We start from the raw sequence: 21,482 nt of genomic DNA on the forward strand, positions 1-21,482 counted from the left end.
AGAGAGGAGACCGGAGGCTATTTTTCATATTTATTTAGGCTAGTATTTCCCTTTCAGTTAAGTCATATTCTTTCACATATCAATGACAGAACCCCTTTTATCATTAATATGCATGACAACATAAAGGAATGAAACTTATGTTAGGGTTAGGATGACACTTTACACACACAGCTTAAAGCATGTAAGGAAGTTAAGTACATCAAGGTAAATAACAGGCTCTTATTCCACACCATTCCTGACAAAGAACTGGATGAACAGAGACCTGATTTCTTCATCGTAACCATCTAAATACACAACCTACAGGAGTGTTTATGGATCTTTATCAAGCTGTCATTAGAACACCAAAGGTTCCACCAGCCCGCCTTGTTCCGCCTCGTTTGTCGCTGCCGCAAAGCATCAACAAAGGAGGGAAAGGGACAGGGGAGTGGGTGGAGGACAGACAAGGTGGGGGTCTCCATCTAGAAGTGTTCAGTTTGTCATGTTCACATCTGTACACGCAGGGAGAAAAGAAAAGAAAAAAAAAAAGTATCGGTGACCAAGGGAAACACCACGACACCTGGCATACACGGACCTCAGCACGAGGAAGGTTCAGAGTAAATACACACACACACGCACACACACACGATTAGGGGGTCCTGGGGTTTGGTAGCTGTGGTCCCATCCTTGCACATACACAGATACAGTCTCACACAAGCACTGTACACGGCACAAGAGGTCACCTCAATACATGGAGCGGATGAAGAGCTAACATCTAGGGTGGGGTGGACAGCCCCGTACAGGCTGGAGGGAGGGTTAAAATTCTTATTTAGACCTTCAGGTCACACACACGCAGGCGCACACACACACACACATACCACCAGTCACACAGTGACATACGTCCGTATGCATTTAAAACTCCATAAAGCTACACACTTGTGCAGAATATACTATCATTACTTAGTGTTGCTAGCTATAGCCATTGAAATGGCAATATATGTTCAATATTTTACGTAACTTTTTTTCCCCCTCAGAATATACAACGATGAAATGCATTTTACAGACAAACAAGACAATGGACGCCGTTCACGTGTTCAGTACATCGAAAGTAAGAGCTTCTCTACATTAATTTCTTCACGAGTGCAAAATCCAATGCTCCTCCACCTACTTCAACGGTTCGTTGCTGAACTTTAGCAAGTCCACTTTTGCACAAACCAATAAAAAAAAAAAAAACAATGACATTAACATAAACGCACAAACACAAAATAATTCTAAATAAGTCGTCATAAATATGGAATGTGAAAAAAAACAAACATGTGGTCCAATATCTTTCAAACAATACAAATAAAAGTCTTTCGATGCCATTAACTGTTTTCTCATGTAACCGGAGAACAGAATAAAAAAAATAGAGTACTCGGAGCGAGAGTGGGCTGCCGCTTGCTCGTGGCCCCCTGTTGTGAGTAGAAGACCATGGGAAGCCGGTGAGAACGCAAAGAGAGGACGAATGGAAGGAACGGGGCTGGGAGGTCGGAGTGGTCGGGCGTTCACATGCCGTAACCGAAGCTGGCCTGTGGCGGCTGGGCGTAGCCTGGCGCCGCTGCTGCCGTGTAGCCGTAGCCGTACGCCTGCTGAGGAGGCACGGCCACGTTGGGTCCCGCTGTGAGCATGAGCTGCGGTGTGCCTGCAACAGTTAAAAACAGCACGGCTGTAGTTGTTTGGTCAAACGCACTCGAGTTCTTCAAAAGTGTAAAAACCGGATCACTGCAGCACATTCGTGAGACGGTGTTTTACCGTAAACAATGGGTTGAGACTCTGTAGCCTGCTCCTCCTGTTTCCTCAGAGAATCCGAGGCTTCGAGTTTGTCCACCTGTGGAAAACACAACATCGAAAACGCGTCAGACTTCGAGCTAAAGTGCTGGCGACGGGGCTCTTTAAGAGCAAGGGCTGAGAAGCCCGCTTTGTAAAAACTGACCTCGGGGTTATTTCACTGGCTGACGGATGGGACCATTCCTGACAGGCGAAGACGAATACAGTCCAGATTTATATAAAAAAAACAGGCCGCAGAAGGCAGGCCTTGCTCATGTGTTGGTGCCCCTCCATTAGGCAAGAGGAGTAACTACAAAAATGGAGCGACTGGCTACTCTATCAAGCCTGGCTACAGCAGTCTATGAGAGAGACGTCCACTCATTTGTGGAAAGAATTAGGGAATTAGAGGGGGGTGAAAAAGACAGACAGCTACTGGGCAATAATGGTCCCACCATCCAGCCACTCAAGACATCTACTCTAACATACTGGACATGTACGAGTATGTAGAGAACCAACTCCTTGCCAGTCAAGTAACATTTCTACTCATTGTTTTTTTTTTGTCCATATCAGAGCAGAAGATCCAAATGTTCTGCATGCTCGCACATCTGGACGAGCCACAGGAATTCATTGTGATAGATGGAAAACTACCTGCAGCCTGAGGTGATTCTGTCAAACCCCCCCCAACGAATCACACAAGCTGCCCGTTTTGGTGCTCGAGTGTTTGCTAAGCAGCTCAGAGGCAGGCGACGACAGGGAAAGGACAAAAGGCAAGAGAATTAAGCAGCCAGCACAAAGCTTCAGATATCACTGCTTAGCCTCAGAATGGACGAGGGAAATGTCCATGAGATACAGACCGTGCTTCCCTCTTGAAGTGGTTTCGGGTTCAGTTCTCTACATACCGTCTAACGCACTACTTCAGAACAATCTGGTTAAGCAGGCCGTATCAAGGAAAGACAGGCTGTCGTGTCATTTGAGAAGAGAAGGGTTGAGGGACATGCTGAAGCAGCAGTTTAGTCGGTTTCGTCTTGACAAGTGCACGAGAAGGAAAGAGAGAGGCAGAGAGCGAGAGTGGAGGGAGTGTGAACGAGGGTGGAGGGGATGCTTTTCTTTTTCCCTCAGCCAGTGAGGTTTCCAGAAGCAGGCACAGCCAACATCGACGTCTCCAAGCCTGGCCTGAGTGCTGCTGATGCTAACGAGGAAGGAAGGGGTGGGGGTGAGGGTGGTGGTGGTGGTGGTGGGGGGTTTGCATGCTTCTCGTTCAACTAGATTTTTTTCTTTTCCTAAAACAACGCGCTCAGGTTGTTGTATTTTGCCTTCTTACTCTAAATCAGTCGACTGAAGCGACCACACTTTGCAGTAGCAGCGGATAATCAGACCTGATGAGAAAGCAGGAACGCACGCCACAGACAAAAAGGAAAGCAGGAGGTCTCTGAAAGGATGCCACCTCATTAAAAATAATGCCTCAGCGGCTGCTCTCTTACTCAGATCATGTCTTGCACTGAGCTGCAGTCCAAGCTACGGCCCCAAACACAGCGATAATAATAGCCCCACCAACTCTGGATTGAAATTCGTGATTAAGAAACAGCATTGACAAATCTTAGCCACGCCCTGTGGTACATTTACAATGTCTGGTGTGTGAAAACATGCTTTCAAAGATTCTGCTGAACCAAGTTTGGGGAAACAAGTAGAGGCAGACTGCAGCTGAGTGATGGCAACAAGTCAGTTCACTGTTAGAATCCATCTGCAGGTCTGTGAGAAGGGGGCAACTACCCAGAGTGGTGCTCTTCACCCTCAGCGAAGTAAAGCTGCTGGGCGTGCTGGCTCAGCCGTGTGGCTCCACAAGCCAAATGGGACAAACGTTTTGGGCTTCTGGGCCGAGACTTGACGTTTCCACTGGCGCAGGAGGCAAATGTTTACCACCAGAAAAGGTGATAATATGTGGAAGATAGTTTAGTCTAGTTTCCCGCTACCTCTATTTATCAAAGGTGAAAAAAGAAAGTTGGTTGGAGGGAAGCTTGCAACAACACAAACTAGCAATCAACAAAGTTTCAGTGTCCAAGTGGAACGTACTAAAATCAACCAGCCATTCAAATAAAAGTAGCATTAACCACTGATAACCACTGCTGGCTCGTTATCTATGAGGTATGTAACAAATATGGGTAACTGACAGTAACCTTAACATTTAGTGCAATCTGTTGGGCACCTGGAATCTCACCGAGGAAATCTTACCAGAAATGACTGAAGAGGAATTTGACCTAATGCCACGGAGGATCTCACCTAAGAAAACTAGCTCTAAAAGTAGCGTTCTGAAGTAGAAAAAAAACCAACTGAGCGATCACGGACACCAGCAAACCAAGCAGAGCCTCGAGGGATGGGTGTGAAGAGCCCCGCGGGTGGGTAGGTGGTCCAGTGGAAATGTGGAGTTCACAGTCAGAAGCAGCAGAGTGATATGAGGAGGGAGGGAGAGGGAGAAGGGGGGAGAGAGAGAGAGAGAGAGAAAGAGAAGGGGGAGGCATGCAGTTTCTGCTAATTTTACTCCTGCCAACTACAGGCTATGGGACGGGGGGGGGGGGGGGGGGGGGGGGTCAAAAGAAAGATTAGAAAATGGATTCGACTTTCACCTTTTCCTTTATCGCATCAACCTGGAAAGGAAATTCAGAGAGGCAACTTAAGGAGGAAAAAACAAACGGGAAGTCTCCCAAAACAGAAATTGACAGAGAGAAAAAGAGCAAACAGAGGACTTGTCACTTAAAGAGGAAACACCCTCAGAGCGATGCGGGTAGTTAAACGCCACTTTTGATACAAATGCTGACTTGAGATTTCTAAGTTAACGTTCATCTTTTACTTTGTGTTTTACACAAATGTTAGAAAGAGAAAAGATAAACTAAAACAGCAGTGCTGACGGGCGACACAGTAAATCTAAATGCAGATCTAAAATCAGATCTAAAAATACTGCACAGTGTTAAATATACGGTGCCCGTGCTTCACCCTGGTCTGCCGTCTTCTATGAAAGCAACGCAGGTTGTTTTTCTGCCATGAAGCAGAGCTAAATGGCACGATGAGCAGCACAGCAGGTATGAATCTCCTCTAACACATTTGTATGGAAAAGTAGCTTGAATGGATGGAAACCCCAATGAAAAAGGAAACACTGCTGATGACACATGATGACTGACAGAAGCGTAGGAAGGTGGGCATGAACAGAGGAAAGAAATGGAAGCACTGAGGCAGGGGGGGGGCTTTACCTTTGGTAGTGTGACTGGTTACTGTCAAATAGTATTTGCAAACACACCTTGGCCCTAAGTTTGATGAGAAATCATTTCTGTGGTACAACAATGTAACTCCAGACATTTAGCACGGACAATGCAAGTTTGCAAAAACTATCCCGACGACTTTTCACATCTGTCGGCAGGAGGAATAATCTATCACCGACACGTAGCTCATCTTTCTCATCTAGAAAAGGAGTCAATCGTTCTCTCTTTTGAGTCTTAACAAAGCCGCGTGCGTTTCCATTACACGCCGCCCGTACAGGCAACCTCCGACCAACCCACCTTTGAGAGATACTCCCTCATGACCTGGATGAAGTATGGCATGGAGAAGTCCATGATGTTGTGTCGCCAGGCGGTTTCCAGCACCACATCTGGCCGCAGCAGGTCGTAGCAGGTGAATAGGCAGGCGGCAAAACACTCCTTCTTGTCTTCCTCTAGGAACCAAGCCAGGAGCTCCTCTGCCAGCTCGGTGTCTTTGGACTCTGATGCGTACTGCATGGCGTCCTGCGAGGGGACAGAAAGCAGGTCGGTAAGTCAGTTTAAGGGAGAGCGGCCGAGGCTGCCATTTTATTTTTTTTCAAACACAATCAGCTCATTTCTGGTGTGCTACTATCAATCTATAACCTTATAGAGCTTGTCCTTCTTGCAGAGCTCGACACTCTGTTTCCAGCGGTTGTTGCCCTTAAAAAGGTACGCTGCGATCCTCCTGAATTCGATCAGCTCGTGCTTCTCCAGGCCCTGAGCCAGCGAGATGTTGTCGAAGTTATCGTACGCGTCGATGGATGTACGCAGCGCCTAAAAGCAAAGAGGTGAGACGATCAGACGGAGCTGACATTTCAACAGTGTGAAAACACTCATGAAGCTACTGAAAGAGAAAAAAAGCCTGAAAGTTAAGATTTAAAAATGGCAGCACATCGTACCGCATAGTCTTCCTCAGTGATGAAGAGGTTGTTCAGCGCCTCATTCACTGACTTGTTGTTGTGATTCTGGACAGACCTGAGGTAAGGTTTAACCAGGGGCAGCTGCTTCACCTGAACAGAAACACAGTGCGATCATCAGTTTCCACTTGGTCAAACTCTTTCGTGCAGCCGCAGCGAGCTGTAGCCTTTTCAACAGCATTCGCTTTATCTTATTCATTCATTTATTTTTGCCCCTCCCAGGGAAGCAGTAACAGCACAAAACCTTGCTGAAGAAGATGACGGCGCGGGTGTGATCCAGTCGAGGAGAGAGAACGATGAGCAGGTCGTTCAGCAACAACGGTTTGAACTCCAGATAAAACTGGACGGCCTTGTAGTACAGCTCAACGTTCGCCACCTGCAGCGACAAACAGACATTCAGCTTACCATCCACAAATCATTTTTACTCCAGGTAAAAAGATAAATTGTTTTTTTTTCTTCTTTACTTTAGTGACAATGTCTTTGAACTGGCCCTCCTTCCAGGCATCAGCTGGATGGTTCATCATGGTGATGATGGCATTGTCATATTCCTCATACTTGTCATAGAGGAACACCAGCTCTGCCCAGAGGTGGGCCTGCTCAGCTGCCCTGAGAACCTGAAACGGACACCCACAGTATTTCATGAACGTGTCTTTTTCCTTCATGCTCAAAGGTTAATAACAAAGATGAATAGGTTTCACGCTCCTACCTTTGGAATGTTGACACGGGACCAGAAGAGCTCCAGGTGTTCCCTCATCTTCTGGGGTTTAAATTTGGAGTACAGGATTGCCAGCTCGGTGAACATGCCCATGTGAGCACGTTCCAGCCCCAGAGCGGCCTCCAGCATGGTGATCAGTTCTTCAAAATAACCACGGTCCTGCAGAATAAAGATGCGCGGACATAATGACGTCAACGGAAACTCTCACGAGGCAACTCGTGTTCGCACACGCTGAAGATAAACTGACTGAAAAGTGCAGCTTCCTGTCCTGTTCTTTACGTGTCTGATTAACTTTTACAACATTTTGATCACATATTTAACTCTACAGGCAAGAAAAGCAAATGGATTCTATTAAAGTAAGGGCTAGATTCTTAACAGTGCATGCACCCAGTAAGTGGCCCGTTTAACACTAGCACCAGTTACCTTACATACCTGGTAGTAGTTGATGAGTTCCTCCAGTTCATCGGCATGGACGACAATATGCAGGCCACACATTTGGGCAAGACGGAACTCCTTCCCATCCACACAAGCAAAACACACCTGGAAGAGCAGATAACCCAAGAGCACAACTTGTTTCATGTACTAGCAGAAGGCTGAGGCTCAGTCGGCGAAGAAGACAGGATTCTTTTACTCTTTTCTCTTCTCAGAGAGTTAAACTGTGACTGCTTTGTCGCTCCTCACCTCCTTCCAGGTGCGGGTGCTGTTGGCTTTGCGGGCTCCATCCACAGCTGCCTGGTATTCTCCCAGGTGCACCAGCGTGGAAGCCAGACGGCCAAAATTGGACACGTTGTTGTAAAGCAGTTTGGCTGCTTCGTACATCTTGTCGTCATAGCAACGATCACCCACCTGAGGGGAAGATGTGCAGAAAGTGAAGTTGAGAGCAGTTAACAGAGAGCTGAGTGGCAACGGCTGCACATCTGTGAGTGTGTGCTGCATGTCTGTGTGGGTCCAAGCACCTACTTGCTGAATGTGAGCATTGTTGGGACCATTGATGAACTCTTCCAGCTCAGCCAGGCGGTTGGTCTTGGCCAGGGCAAAGATCAGCTCCGTCTCAACGTATGACTCGCGGGCCTTCTTACGGGCCATCTGCAGAAACTTCACCAGGTCCTCCCAGTTCCCTGCACACAGCAACCAGCTCCCATCAGTTTCACGCTAAAACCCACCAACGGTACCTTTCCCCAAACCCCAAAGTGTCTTCGGTAAAGAGATCAAGGATAGAGTGACAAATCGGCTAATATGAGAAAGATCCTCTTACCGCTTTGGGCTGCAGCCTGCCCCACCTCCATGTAAGCAGAGGGGTCATCGGCCTTGATGTAAGAGTCGATCGCCTCTTTGACCAGACCCTTCTGAAGCTGGGCCTTTGCCAGCTGACTCCACACTGGGGGCTCATTGCAGCGCTCTGCAAATTCATAAGCTCTGTCTAGGTTGCCAATGTGTTCAATCAGAACCTGGAAACAAAACAAAATCCTAATGAATGAAGAGCAACGTCTGTAATGCTTCTAGAACACTTCTCTGGCCATTTCAACAAGGCTTTTAACTGAAGGTTGACTTCACCACAGCGTATTTAAAAAGCATCGCAGTCCATAAGAAACACACTCACCTGCACCGCAGAGGTGTTGACATCGAATTTCCTAAAAATAGCAAAAGCCTCCTCAAACAGCTCGTTGCTGATGGCGATGTTAGCAATGTCAGGGGCGTCGTAGTTGTCCAGACGGTTAATGTACTCCATAACACGTGTCCGATCAGCTTTAATGGCTGTCAGAATGAGCAGATTCTGGAGGTTTCTAGAACAACCAAGACAGCAGCTTTTCAGTAAACAGCTTATAAATGATACCTTAAGACACTTGTATCCAGTGTTTAGATGGCAGACGCATCACCTGTGCTCGCTGAAGACAGAATTGTCCAGAACAATCTTTTCCAAAAGCTCAATGAGCTCATTGGGAAGGTCGGCAGTCATGAAGGCCTTGACTGTGACAGACACTTCCTCTGGATCCTGGGTCTCCGATAAGGCTGTTTGGACAACCTGCAGCAGAGAGGGACGACACACTTGATGCACTACAGCTGACCTCGCACTGAGGAAACACAATGATATCTGCTGGCAAGCAATTCCCCTCGCTTCACAGCAACGTGTGCCAGGCCAGATTTGGATTTTGGCTTGGCCCGAAACTCAAGTCTAACTCAGTCTGGAATTTGTGGAACTTTTTAAGGTCAGACCTGGTCAATGAGTGGCCTTCTGTAGTTGTTGGTCTCCAGCAGCACGCTTGCCCACAGCTCCGGGTTCTTGCGACGCACAAGGTATCGAGACAGACTCTTGAACAGCGAGTTCTCATTGCACACCTAAAGCGTGACGTAGAAAAGTCGTTACCGCGAGCAACCACAACAGCTCGGAAACACGACTGAAAGAAAAACAGCCAGAAGGCGTTACAAGCTACACTGAAAATGACTGCAGTTTGAAACTTACATGAATGAGTTCCTGGTCACACTGTCCTCGTTCATAAGCCACGCAGGCCAGGTGGGGGTCTCTCTTCTCGCAATACTTGCCCACCACGCGGCTGTCATAGAAGGGGTTCTCCCTTAAGAAGCGTTCAGGGTTGTTGTTGCTGTCGATGTAGATCTTGGCCAAAGCGTTGTGGGTTGCAGGCTCCTCACAGCCTTCGTGAATACGAGCCTCCAGCCAGGGCAGCAACAACTTCAGTCTGCGCAGAGACAGAAACGCAGTCAAGAACAAAAAATACTGTCATGGTGCAACACTGTGGTTTGAGGATGATTCTCCTCTGTCTCGCCGCTTCCTTCTTCATTCTCACCGATTTCTTTTCTCCACTTCAGCAACAAGTTCATCTGTGGAGAACTGTCCTCTCACAACCAAGATCAGGTTCTTAATCACATCCTCAGCACAGTCCACATCCAATAACCCTCCAATGACTACTGGCAGACGGCTTGGGTTCACCTGGAATAAATGATAAAAAGATGTAGATGATTTCAGTCCAGCGGCGGAAAAAGAGGAGCCCACCGCTCCTCTAAATGTGGCATCTTACCTTCTGGACATAGATCTCGATGTATTTCTGCAGGCTGTTGCGATAAAGGTACAGAACCAGGTCGTGAACAAAATCAAAGCGGTCACACACGATGATTAAAGGCAGCTGGTCGGTAAGCTTGGCCTCCTGTTGGGGGGAGATATTCAGAAATGTTACTGGCAAAATATTCTTTGCATTTGTTGAATGTCAGAAAGGTTTATTTGACTGCTTCTTACCTTGAGGAAGTTCTTCACACGCTCAGGATCGTAACAGTTGCTCTCTCTGCAGATTCTCTCCACCTCTTTGATCTGGCCTGTTTTGCAGGCTGCCTGGATATACTTGAAGTGGACCTCTGGATCCTGGCTGAAGTTCACAATGGAACCCAAGAAGTAGAAGAGACCTGAGAGACACACACAAAGGAAAATCCAAATCAACCGGGAAACTAAATGCAGTTATTTATTTTTTACAGCTCTCATACATGAACTCCGGACGATGGCCGTTTCACGAGCCCCACAGTGTCCATAATCATGACTGTTATTAACATTAGAGGTGTTAACACTTCTTCAGAGTTTGCTTTTCTGAAAGTATAATCTCTTGATCACAAACTAAAAATAAGTTGTGAAGCAGACAGCTTTCACCATACCAGCTTGTTTTAAGCTTGGCTAATATACATAAGCAACAACAAGCCATTACCAAATGATTCCTTCGTATTTAATTAACAAGCCATTTCTCAGCCTGTATTTACACACATGCCTTCATCTTGGGCTGAGTGGAGCATGAAGCAGCAAATCTCAGCAGTAACCAGCACACAAATGCCTGCTCTACCTGAGACCTTACACCAACTAAGTTTGGACCTTTTGGGATGGAGATGATGAGGTCCACTAAGAGAGGCTGCTTATACCTTGACGTGTCGGCAACTTACCCTCGAAGCTCTTGAATGACTCAAAAAGTTCAGTGAGGGATTGAGTTGAAAGCTGTTCGTGGTACTTGGAGGCAACCTGCACGCAGATCTGCAGGTTCTGCCGGATGTTGGCAGACAACATGGCCCTCAGACACTCCAGAGAGTCCTCAACCGAGAGGGAGCCAAAGAAATTCACCAGCCACTGCAAAGACGAACAGAAAAGATTCAACAATGCAACTGCAGTGATCGTAGTTCTTTAAGACATATGCAGTTCTGTTAGTTTGGGTGTTTTCTGTCTGTGTTGTACCTCTGGATTGAGAAGGTGTGTGTGCACCACAGCGCGCTTTATGTCATACAAATCAGTGTAATGCTCCAGTGCCCTCTGCAGGAGACCAGCCTTCTCACACAGCTGTGCCACGTGGGCGCGATCGTAGTGGGTGAACATCTGATTGCCCAGGATGGCATCTGCAACCTTTAAGACAAGACATGGGGACGCACACATTTCAGTACCAGTTGAAGCTTTGAAGCCACGAGAACATGTTAAACAGGGGCAGCAAAAGTTTTAATTTAGAAAAAATAAAAATAATTCCAAAAGTGTGTATCTGAAGATATTCTTTTAAAAAAATTAAAAATGGCACCGAAAATTCTGATTAATTCATTCAAATTAACTCATCTGTGTTAGTTCAATGACACCAGCTGGTCACTGGTGTGTGTGTGTGTGTGTGTGTGTGTGTGTACCTGTGGTGCGTGGACCAAATTCATTTCCAGCAAACGCGTCTGCAGTGGTCCTTCCATGGGCCTGTTGTTCTTCAGGGCATCGAGCAGGAAGGATGTGCACTGCTGGATCAGGTTGTACTCCATGAACACATCAACGATCTGAAGAAACAAACAACAGAGATGTTCAATGTGTCCTTCGCCGTATTTGTTTAGGTTCTGATGGTAAGGCTGTAGCCACTGCGTAATTCCAATTGAAAGCTATTATGTTAATAGTTACAGGGTCTACATTTTAGGCTACCACTGTGAAAAGAAGTCTAAGTGCAACGAGAAGCGCATGTACCTGTGTAATGTCTGCAAGGGGCTCTTCATCCTGAACCAGCATCTGGGAGAACTGGAGGCCCTGCTCTGGACTGATCCGCATTACGTTCCTGAGCAGAAAGATCCAGTCTGGGGTGTAGCCCACCTACAGTAATGACAGATCCATAGCTCTCATCACTGAATCCCATTATAAAAACAAATTAACTTGGACAACAACCGCTCCTCCTCAATTCCAATGTTGTGTCAAACACAATCAACTTGCAATTCAAATTCAGTCATCACAAACCTTTTTGGCATAAAGGACAATCTTCTGGAACTGTCCAGTCTCTGCAAAGCACTGAATGACTTTATTGGGGACGTTGGCTCTCAGGTAGACACTGAGGGCCAGAGTAGGATCTACAGACTTCACCAAGTCTCCAAGCTCCTCAGAACATTCCAGCTAAAAACACACACAACAGCTGATGTTAAAAACAAAGCCAAGGGATTTAGAAGAGAAATGAATCCAAGACAAAGTCATTCATGAACCAGCTGGGTGAACAGCAGAGATGGCTTTAAAACTTTTTAAAACAAACAAGCCTTTGGACATCATTTTAGAAAAAACTGCACCAACTTTTAATTGGTAACATTTAGATGATGGAGGCATCACCCTTGCTTTCATGGGAAGATTTTGCAAAAATCACTTCACTCAGAAAATCCAAATCAAAGTATGAAAATTCAGCCCTGTGAATGTATTGGTACCATCTGTAAGGGCAGATTGTAGTTAAGATTTTATTTTCCCTCTCATTGTAACAACCACTGGACACATACCTTGTCTTCCTTCAGCCATTTCTCCAGTAGCTGTTTGCGGCCTTGCTGAAGAACAGGCCTGCACAGCTCCAGAGACTCAAACTTATTAAGCTGGCCTTGGTCCAGCAGGATGCCAAAGTACTGGAGCAAAGGTGAAGTCTGGCCTGGTTGGGCTGGAACGCTTTGGAACCTTCGGATTGTGTCTGGGGTCCGCAGAATACCCTGAATTGAAAAGGGGGGGGGGGTTAAGAGGATTTATATAGGAAACCTTTGATGTATATATATCAGGCTAAACCTGTGTTACAAACACCCTTGGGTGTTTAACGTGTTAAGCTATAGAAGTCCACTTAATCTGAACAGTCTGAGCTTTGGTGTCATGTTGTTGGAGTGCATGAAGGCAGGCTGGCAGTACCTTGGGTGCATTGGCTGCTACCTTAGCAGCTTCTGAGTAATTCCCTGCTGCAAAGAGAGTGTTGAACTTGCGAGCGAAAAGCTCCTCAGCACCGGCAAGGTTGTTGCGTACAGCCATGCGAAGCGCCAGGTCCGGGTTTTGGAGCACATTAGTGATGTAGGGAATGATGTTCTCCTCCTCAACGCACACTGACAGCACCTGGAAAAGCACACGGGTGCAAATGTTCTCTCATCTGTACACACCAGTTACCTGATGGATGGGAACACAGTTTTGGAGTCTAATGCAGTATCTGGATTATTCTTTAGAGAATTCTGTGTACTGTGACTATTCTGCAACAAGCAGTTGTTTTCAAATCCAAATGGACCATCTTTACTCTTCTTATGGTTACTTTACTTTAACATATTTTACTCATATCCACATTTAACTTAGAATATTAAACAAACACCAAAGTCAAAAAGTGCTCAGTAAGGAAAGATTAAACACCTTCAAACCAATCCCAAGCCAGGATTTAAAGTAGCCATGATTTACATGAAAAGTGACACTAAGTAGCAGAGAATGTTTAGTCATTCTTGTTAAGCCCGACACCAAATGTGCTTAAAGCAAAAACTGCGGGAAAGTCAACACACAGTCTGTGAGAAACACCTCACGTTCAAGCCCTGCACACACCTCTGTAAGCAAAAACAGATTTAAGTCCCTCACATCCTAAGACGTCGTCTTGCAACATTGCTAACCTACACATAAAGATTGACTCATGCTTGTGGTAATGAGCGGCACACTGAGCTGTGTATGGAGGACCAGCAGCTACGGGCCAAAAGAAATAACAGGATTAGATCGTGCAGCCTGCCCTGCCAAGCTTAGCCTCCCTGCTGTGGTTGTCACATGCTGCCTGACACTGGAACTGGTGCTGCGGCGTGATTTCTTTTTCTTTCTTTCTTTTCCCCCCACACAGTCAAGGTCACATCCAAGGACCCACGCTGATACAGAGATTGGCTGACATACCACAGGGAAAGTGAATCACCAACAAATGTCGAGCATGTGCATAAACTAAAGTGTTGTGTAGGGCTGTTACTGCCGAGTCGCCGGCTGGCACCGATTTAGAAATTAGTTTACTGTACAGTGATTTTAAATGAATGCTCGGTTTTCAGAGGATTGACAACAGGATCTATTGTACAAATACATGTGAAACTGTATGATGAACTTGACTATTCCTCTGGAAAATTATTAAGAGCTGAGTGCTCCAAATAAGGACATAAGCACATCATTTATTCTCCAAGTACAAATAAGATTCACTCTGCAAGACTGTAATTACTGTCAGTCCTTGATAATTAACAATGAATCTTAGTGTTAATCGTATAAATACAGCTACAGCTACTGCTAATGGGTACAGTGATGCTGTCTGTGCATATATACTAATAAGCTTTGCGTTAACTACTTTACATTGAGCATCTGTCTCAAGATTCAGGTTGGTGAAGTTAAAGCAACGCTTTCCTGTTAACGCCATCGAGTGAGCGCATGGTTTTTTGTTTATATCATTTAATCAAGCGTATGTGTGTGTTATCCAACCTGGATATGAAGCCTCAGTAGCTGAAGATAAATAACAGTTCAATGACTAAACTCCAGTTCTGAGAGGGCACCTTGCCCTCCAATAGGTTTTGCTTGAGATGGTGCAACTCTCCCCCCTCCATGAAAAAACTATTTTTTCCCCAACAAATGAAAATAATTAGAGCAAACAATTGGCCTTCCTGATCGTGCTTTTTAGTGGCTGCCAATCACATCATTGAGGAGTCATATCAGATGATAACAACTGGTGCACCCTTAATATTTGTTCTTAGGGCCCTGCTTTAAAGCATTTGCATATTTTAAACGTATTAAATGCCATCATGTCAATAGAAATTGAACTTTTTTTCAACGTAAAGAGTACCTGTCCTTTTCTGTTTACTCCGATGATACCAGCAGTGGGTTCGTGGGGGGCTGTGACAAAAATGGTCTCCCCACTGATCCTGTTCATGTAGATGCAAGTTCCAGTCTCCAAGTCATACAGGTGGATGTAGCCGTATTTGGTGATGAGAAAGACGACATCTTGCTTGGAACTGATCTAGATTGACAGAAAGAGACGTGAGGTTATACATAAAGCTTATTACTAAAACACCCTGCAGCAGGACACTGAACTAAAAGCTAATGAAGTATTGACAGGCTCCAGTCTGTGAGACATGGAGGGATAGTTCAGAATGGCTTATCAATAATATAATTATCAAAAACACTCCCTTATACAAAATCCTGATGGCAACGATAATAAATTAAGCTGTTGGAGATCAGTTTCCCTTCAAACTTGAGTCCTTCTTTAAAAGAATAAAAACAACAGCCCCCACAAGTTCTATGTAGTGAACTGCATGTTTTGTACCTGCATGGCCACAGGGAAGTCATTTTGGGCTTCTGGGGGAAAGAAAACATCCACAGCTTTCTTTGGAAATGGCTGGTTCCCAGTTGGTGGAGTCCCCACTTCAATGATATGAAGCTAGAAGCCACAAATAGTGAAGGCAAAATGAGGAAGTGAGGCTATTTTGGTACGTGCTTCGGCTTTTGCATACATTAAAATCTGTTTTTGGATACTTTTCAATGCATTCCTTATTTCTACTTCTAAAAAAAAAAAAACAAGTGAGCCCTGATCCCCTTATCAAGGCTTTGCACTGCTGGCTCATACTTTGCCTCCTGCCTGTCCGCGCACAGCAAAGCAAAACAGGGTCGACTCTTCGGTGTTGCCTTCCATCTTGAACTGTGCAAAGCCAGCAGCATGGCCCTCAATAGGCTGAGACACCTTCCTGTCCACAGAGTACAACTGCATGGCTCCAACAACACGGTTTTGCTATAAAGGAGAGAGAGCCCACAAGTCAGGCCACAGGATGCAATTGTGTGCAATTCATTGTGGCATTCAGTCTTCTTTTTAAATTATTTACCAACTAGTTTAATATTAAGGTTGAAGCGACTCTTCAGACAGCGTTAATCTACCTGCGCTGAAATGCCAATGAGCAGCAACCACTTCTGTTTGGCATCGGTGCGGTAGTTGATAATCTGGCAGCCTGCCAGGCTGGAGTGACGGTCGAAGACTTTGATTGGTTGAGAGTCACCCTCCATGCTCCAGTGGTAGACCGCATTGTCTGTGACCAGGGCAACGGTGTTGAGGGATATCCACTTCCAGAAAGTAACATCATCTGTCATCGTGTGCGCCTTCATCTTGCTCTTCATCTCAATGTTAAAGATCTGCAGGGTCTTTGCAGCTGAAAACACCAAGAGCCGAGGTTCACATACCGTCACAGAGGCGAATGCCACGAACCCCACCCACACCCACACCCCACTGCGCCCTTACTGAACTAAATCAGTCGAGTGATTTGAGCTACAACACACAACCCACAGTAGACTTTGGGATTAAACAAACCACTTGGGCGCATCTATTCCAACTGCTGGAGAGACATTGGTAGTTGGGGTTTTGTTTGAGTTACACTAATGCACCATCCAAAAAAAAAAAAAACAGAAAAACAAACAAACAAACAAAAAAAAAAAACAGGCCAGCGCCACCGTCAAAACAGGAAGCAAGACCAGCAAAAGGGCAACTGAAACACCATAAGAAGGCCGCAGAAATTTTTCTAGAAGCTGAATGTTTCATCACAATGCGAAGCAGCACCATCAGGAGAGGTTAAATTTGGAGCTCAAAAGGTTGATTTGCAACCATTGGGCTTGTAATTATCACAATGGGTGAAATGTCATATCTTTGCTTCCTGACTATATGCAATGCTAATACGGAATTATTAGTCAATCTCTTGGATACAGTTTCATTGTCTAAACAGTGTGTGCAAAAACGTGCCTCCATCAGTGCATCCGGCAGCATTTTCTAATGCAGCGCAGGAGCTTGTTGACAGATATTACTGCTGAAGAACTGCGTGCTTCTCAAAAGCATAAATAATCATTTCCCATGCTGTTTTGGGATAAATTTTCTACCAGCCTTCTCAACCAAAACCAGATAAGTTAGGAAGTGTCATCTGCAGAAAAACAAACATGGTGCCCAGTGCAAGTCAAAGTGAGAGACTTTCTCAAGCCCTCGAACCCCGAGAACTACCAGCAGCATGAGACTCCAAGCATGTTGTTATAGCTCGAAAGGGATTCACACGGAAATTGAATCCTTACACGGGGAATTTGTGAATTTGGGTTGGATGTGAAGGCGGATTAGCAAAATAAGAGCACAAAGAGGACAAACGGGTGTGATGATGATGAAGGGGATGATGTACAGATGCGCTCACATCCATTCATTTTTATTTTCCTCCAGTTAAGTGTCGGTGGAGGAAAGAGGCGCCATTGTTTGGACCCAAGACATACATCTTAGATTCAATCTGGCCAAAGCAAGCCCCAATTAAAATCAACTGATAATACAGCATAAACAGCAGTATTGTGATGCTTCATAACAAATACTTTGGCAATACTGTGTGATATTCGTCTTCTTGTAATAATCTTAAAGGTTTATGGTGAGGTTAGCTCAAACTACAGACGATTTAACACACACAAGCTTTTTTAAGCCCCTTAAAACTTTGACTTATGACATGTGAGTGGACCCAGTCCCTTTACCTGCCGTAGCATAAAGCTTCGCTGTGTAGTTCACACAAGTCAAAGGACTGCGTGTGATAAATCTATACCAACTCATTCAGTGGCTCCATTATTTTGTCTATAAGTCTGATTTCATGGAGATTCCCACGATCATCATTACCAATATATATATATATATATATATATATATATATGTGAATCTGATCAACTTATACGGTCACAAGCCAACAGCAAATAATTCTATCTTCTATTCCATTCCGCCGGCTCATTTCATTAGTTAAGTGTCACTGTTTTTTCTTTACCCTTCGTGTTTTAGTGCTTTTACTACTGTCTCCCACATATTACCACTGACCATTTCCCAAAGGTGACTGACTTCTCCAAAATAATCAAACTTAAAACACTTTTGCAACAATTATCTTACAACTAACACAACAACATGAATGAATGCTGCGGTTCCTCTACTTTCTGCTCTTGAACATAAATGCAGCCAAATAGATGTGTGTTTGCTCCTTGTTTTGTCAATTCTAAGTCAACTTCTTCAGTGTTTTTAGCATTTGTTCAGCTCCAACACCATCATGTGTGCAGTTTGATCACCACACAACAACAGGAAGAGATACATGCAAGCAGGGTGTTGTTTGCAAATTATCTTTTTCGGGGCTCATTTTAAGCCTTTTAAATTGTCATTTTCATACTGTACAAAAGTCAATGAAGAACAGAGGTACTTAAATATATCCAGTACAGTATGTTTTGGAAAATGGTCAGCCGTAATAGAAAATATATGTACAATATAGCAAACAAGACAAACACACAAACAAATCAAATAAACACACTCCTTTAAGCTATAATAACTGCGTTACTGGCTGCTTACGCTATTATTTTTCTTTTTTTCAAGCATCAAATAAAATGACTGTCGGTACAGTGCAAACATTTCAAGACAGTGCATACAGAATCACTTTGAAAACTCATGATATGTAAAGTTCAACTCACCGTCTGCAAACATAAGAGAGCCGTAAGAAATGAAAAAAAGAGCAAAAACAAGCAAAAATAGACAAAGCATTCATGACAGCATAACATTTCCTTAATACTGTCTTAAAAACATCACTGTGTTTAACATGGAAATCTGTTACGCTATACTTCAGTCATTGTTGTCGACAAACAGAGATGGGGTGGTCTACTTATGAACATCAAAATGAAAAGCAGACTGTGACAGCTACGTAACTGACGACACAAAAAAAATCTACACAAATGACCCAGTGTATAAGAGAAGCAAAGTAGCAAGAAACCAGCCCATAATGTTAACGGTTAACTTTTAAGTTTATGTGCTTTGACAAACCTCGCACACTCGCTACGTGCTAACAGTGCTATAAGTATTTAAGCTCCATCTTACCTTTAAGGGCAATGACTTTGCTCGCCGGGTTCATGATGGCGCTGTCGGCAGAGATGGGCCTGCGGATGGGATTGTTGGGGTCGGCCATGTCAATGATGACGACCTGGGCCTGCTCGCCCACTTTCTCCCGTACGCAGATGAACTTGTCGGACTCCATAGTTAGAGTGCTAAAGCCAATGTTGGCCGGGTTGATGCCCAAGTTCTGGAGCTGTCAAATCAACGCAACAACCATTTTAGAGGCGACACCACGGCTTACAGTGAAAGGGTCCTGACTCATGTTCAGTATGGAAATATATCAAACAACGTCAATATGACAATGTGAAAAAATCCAAGTGAACAAGGGACACTGTATGACAAATAAGTCCAAAGTAAAAAGTAAGACCAGGATTATAGACTTAGCAATTGTGTAAGCAAGTTGCCTGTTTATTAGGAACATATCTGCAAAGCTAACGCAGCCAAACCCATCGGTCATTTACTTGTTTATGATGATTAATCCTGTATCCTAATTTTCTTAAATTAGCAAACATTAAATTAGTTTAGGGCTCCAGTGTTATGGGCATACTTGGGATATGTTCTCTGCAGTGAGAATGAAAATCACAATAATTAATCAAAAGTAACCCAGGTTTCTGAGCTTGGGTACAGATGGGTCACACCACCGGTAGAGAGAGTCCAGAATGAAGTGTTTGGACCTTAGTTTCTACCAGAGCACCTTGTGGCATATACATGGCAAAACCAGAAAGAGAATGTATACAGGTTACTAAAACTCAGGAAAATATCATTTTCCTATGCACTGGGATATTGTAAAAATCCAATGACATTGAGCTTCCATGCACTCTCATAGTATGAAAACGTTAGGTGAAGGTGGTAGTGAGATCCCGAAAGAAATTCGAGAACCCAAAAATCTAGGCTTTGAATTTAACACACACACACACACACACACACACACATATATACATATATATATATGCAAGTATGTAGTCATGTATGTGCGAATTACTTTCATTCACACTGATGGACCGTCTGGTTCCCATCACTCGAAAGGACAATAACGTTAGACTAGAACCAGAAACCGCTACTGAATGATCTCATCCTCCCTTCAACTGTAAATGTGTGTCGTGACAAAACCTTTTAGTATGACGTCGTATAGTACCAAGTCTCGTCAGACTGCAGCTGACCGCGGTTTCACAAATACTAGTTTAAGCGCATCGCCGAACGCATGATCATCCCGGGGGTCCGTGGGACAGTTAGCGCCATGGCTACATTATGACCTCTTTTGCTGACGATAATTTATGATAGCATCCCAATCAGTGACTGAAATGTCTAGCGGTGCTTATAATTAAATTACGTGACTCCGACACCCCTCACGACCCAGAAACTGTAACGGTTAACAAGCTACTGCAAAAGCTATTAGCTAATCTGAATGTAGCAAGACATTCATCAAACGTTATGAGAAAATATACATTCGTAGAGGTCTGTCGAAGGATGTAACGTTGCATTAGTTTCAGCCATCAGTGCGTGAAATACTTTATCAGACAGCTAACGTCGTGTCGACTGGGAAAAGCGTTAAGTGTGATGAATGAAAGGGGCTAGCGTAGGAAGCTAGTTATTAGCTGCTGGCTAAACGGGGGAGGGGAGGTCATTCATTCGCTGAGGGTATTGACGTTTAACATTAGCTAGGCTAGCAAGCTGTCAAATGGTTATTTTGCGAGGAAATCGTCGAATAATGTGAATTATGAGGTTTCTATAGCTAGTCTAGCGGTTATATGTCTCCACATACCTGCAGGTGCTCCTGGAAGCGGATAGGCAGGATTTGAGCCATGTTGGTTTTCTTGAGCTTCTCCGGAGTCCTGAAATTCTAGCCGTGCAGCTAGCTAGCTAGGCAGTAGCACCGCGCTAGCTACGACCTCCTCACTGTGCGTGTAGGTCGGAGCCAGTCAGTGAAAACGGTGTCACGGTGGGAAAAAAAATGCTATATGTAGTGTTATCAGTCGTGTTTCCGATTTCTGGCGCCAGTGAAAATGTTCAGTTTATCCCCCCGGCTGTGTATGCTTTCTGCACTGCATCGATGGAAAGCAGCGGCTATGGCTGATCTTCTCGCTGAAATCCGCAATGGCGGCGGAAGCAGCTCAGAGCCGAGAGCTTTCCCAATCCGGAAGCATCCAGGGAGCTCTGGAAGGACACTGGCTCTGCTCCCATGCGAACAATTTTAAGTTTGTAAACGTAACCAAGAATAACTCGTTTTATTTGAGTTTCACAGACTGTATCCTGTAAAACCAACTTAAAACTGAGCCCGGTGCGTCAATTCAACAAATTAGTTTTTTTATTTAAAATAAACAAAACAAAACCTAATACATACCTTTTAAGGCTCATTAGGTCTGAAATAACCCTTCAAAGAGAAATACTGCAGATAAGATAATACAGGCAAGGAATGTCAAAATTAGTAGATTAATAATAATAAATCCTGCTAATGAAATTGTAATATAACTAGACACTAAAGACTGACTCTGTGCAGATTTGCTGTTTTGAAGGTGAAATTTCACCATGAACTAAACAGTGATGAACACTGGTAACCTTTTATTTTACAGCTTTTACATTACCAGGTTTTTATTTCTTCTATCTGTAAATTATATTGACTTAAGGTTGTAAATGAAGG

The 21,482-nt window shown here is 44.4% G+C and overlaps 1 protein-coding gene across 2 annotated transcripts; it reads right to left on the bottom strand.

Annotated features, from left to right (window-relative positions):
* Window positions 1-17: 17 nt before the first annotated feature.
* On the bottom strand, window positions 18-20,983 carry LOC140314539 (clathrin heavy chain 1-like). Of its 2 annotated transcripts, XM_072392804.1 has the most exons (33): window positions 20,607-20,983; window positions 18,830-19,037; window positions 15,856-16,124; window positions 15,551-15,712; window positions 15,251-15,364; window positions 14,771-14,944; window positions 12,850-13,047; window positions 12,459-12,659; window positions 11,938-12,090; window positions 11,674-11,796; window positions 11,355-11,492; window positions 10,924-11,088; window positions 10,638-10,818; window positions 9,952-10,115; window positions 9,737-9,862; window positions 9,506-9,648; window positions 9,163-9,397; window positions 8,916-9,038; window positions 8,579-8,724; window positions 8,302-8,485; window positions 7,957-8,149; window positions 7,662-7,819; window positions 7,383-7,547; window positions 7,134-7,241; window positions 6,693-6,860; window positions 6,451-6,600; window positions 6,231-6,362; window positions 5,969-6,079; window positions 5,673-5,843; window positions 5,331-5,552; window positions 4,404-4,424; window positions 1,768-1,843; window positions 18-1,657 (listed from the first exon to the last, which is right to left on the bottom strand). In XM_072392804.1, the coding sequence occupies exons 1-33, from the start codon at window positions 20,646-20,648 to the stop codon at window positions 1,521-1,523; spliced, it is 5,061 nt and encodes a 1,686-aa protein (XP_072248905.1). In that variant the 5' UTR covers window positions 20,649-20,983; the 3' UTR covers window positions 18-1,520. The 2 variants fall into 2 exon arrangements, with proteins under 2 accessions (XP_072248905.1, XP_072248906.1); XM_072392805.1 differs by lacking the exon at window positions 4,404-4,424.
* Between the last annotated feature and the right edge of the window lie 499 nt (window positions 20,984-21,482).

This window comes from Leuresthes tenuis, unplaced genomic scaffold, assembly GCF_036924035.1.
Source record: "Leuresthes tenuis unplaced genomic scaffold, fLeuTen1.0.hap1 SCAF_9, whole genome shotgun sequence".
In the NCBI taxonomy this organism is placed as follows: domain Eukaryota; kingdom Metazoa; phylum Chordata; class Actinopteri; order Atheriniformes; family Atherinopsidae; genus Leuresthes; species Leuresthes tenuis.

What these genes read in the sequence shown, in the direction of transcription:
- LOC140314539 (XM_072392804.1), bottom strand. Translation starts at nt 20,648, where the DNA reads ATGGCTCAAATCCTGCCTATCCGCTTCCAGGAGCACCTGCAG. An exon ending in TCATTGGCATTTCAGCGCAG is followed by an intron (nt 15,713 to 15,855) that starts GTAGATTAACGC and finishes TCTCCTTTATAG; the next exon opens with CAAAACCGTGTTGTTGGAGC. An exon ending in TTGTCCTTTATGCCAAAAAG is followed by an intron (nt 11,797 to 11,937) that starts GTTTGTGATGAC and finishes TCATTACTGTAG; the next exon opens with GTGGGCTACACCCCAGACTG.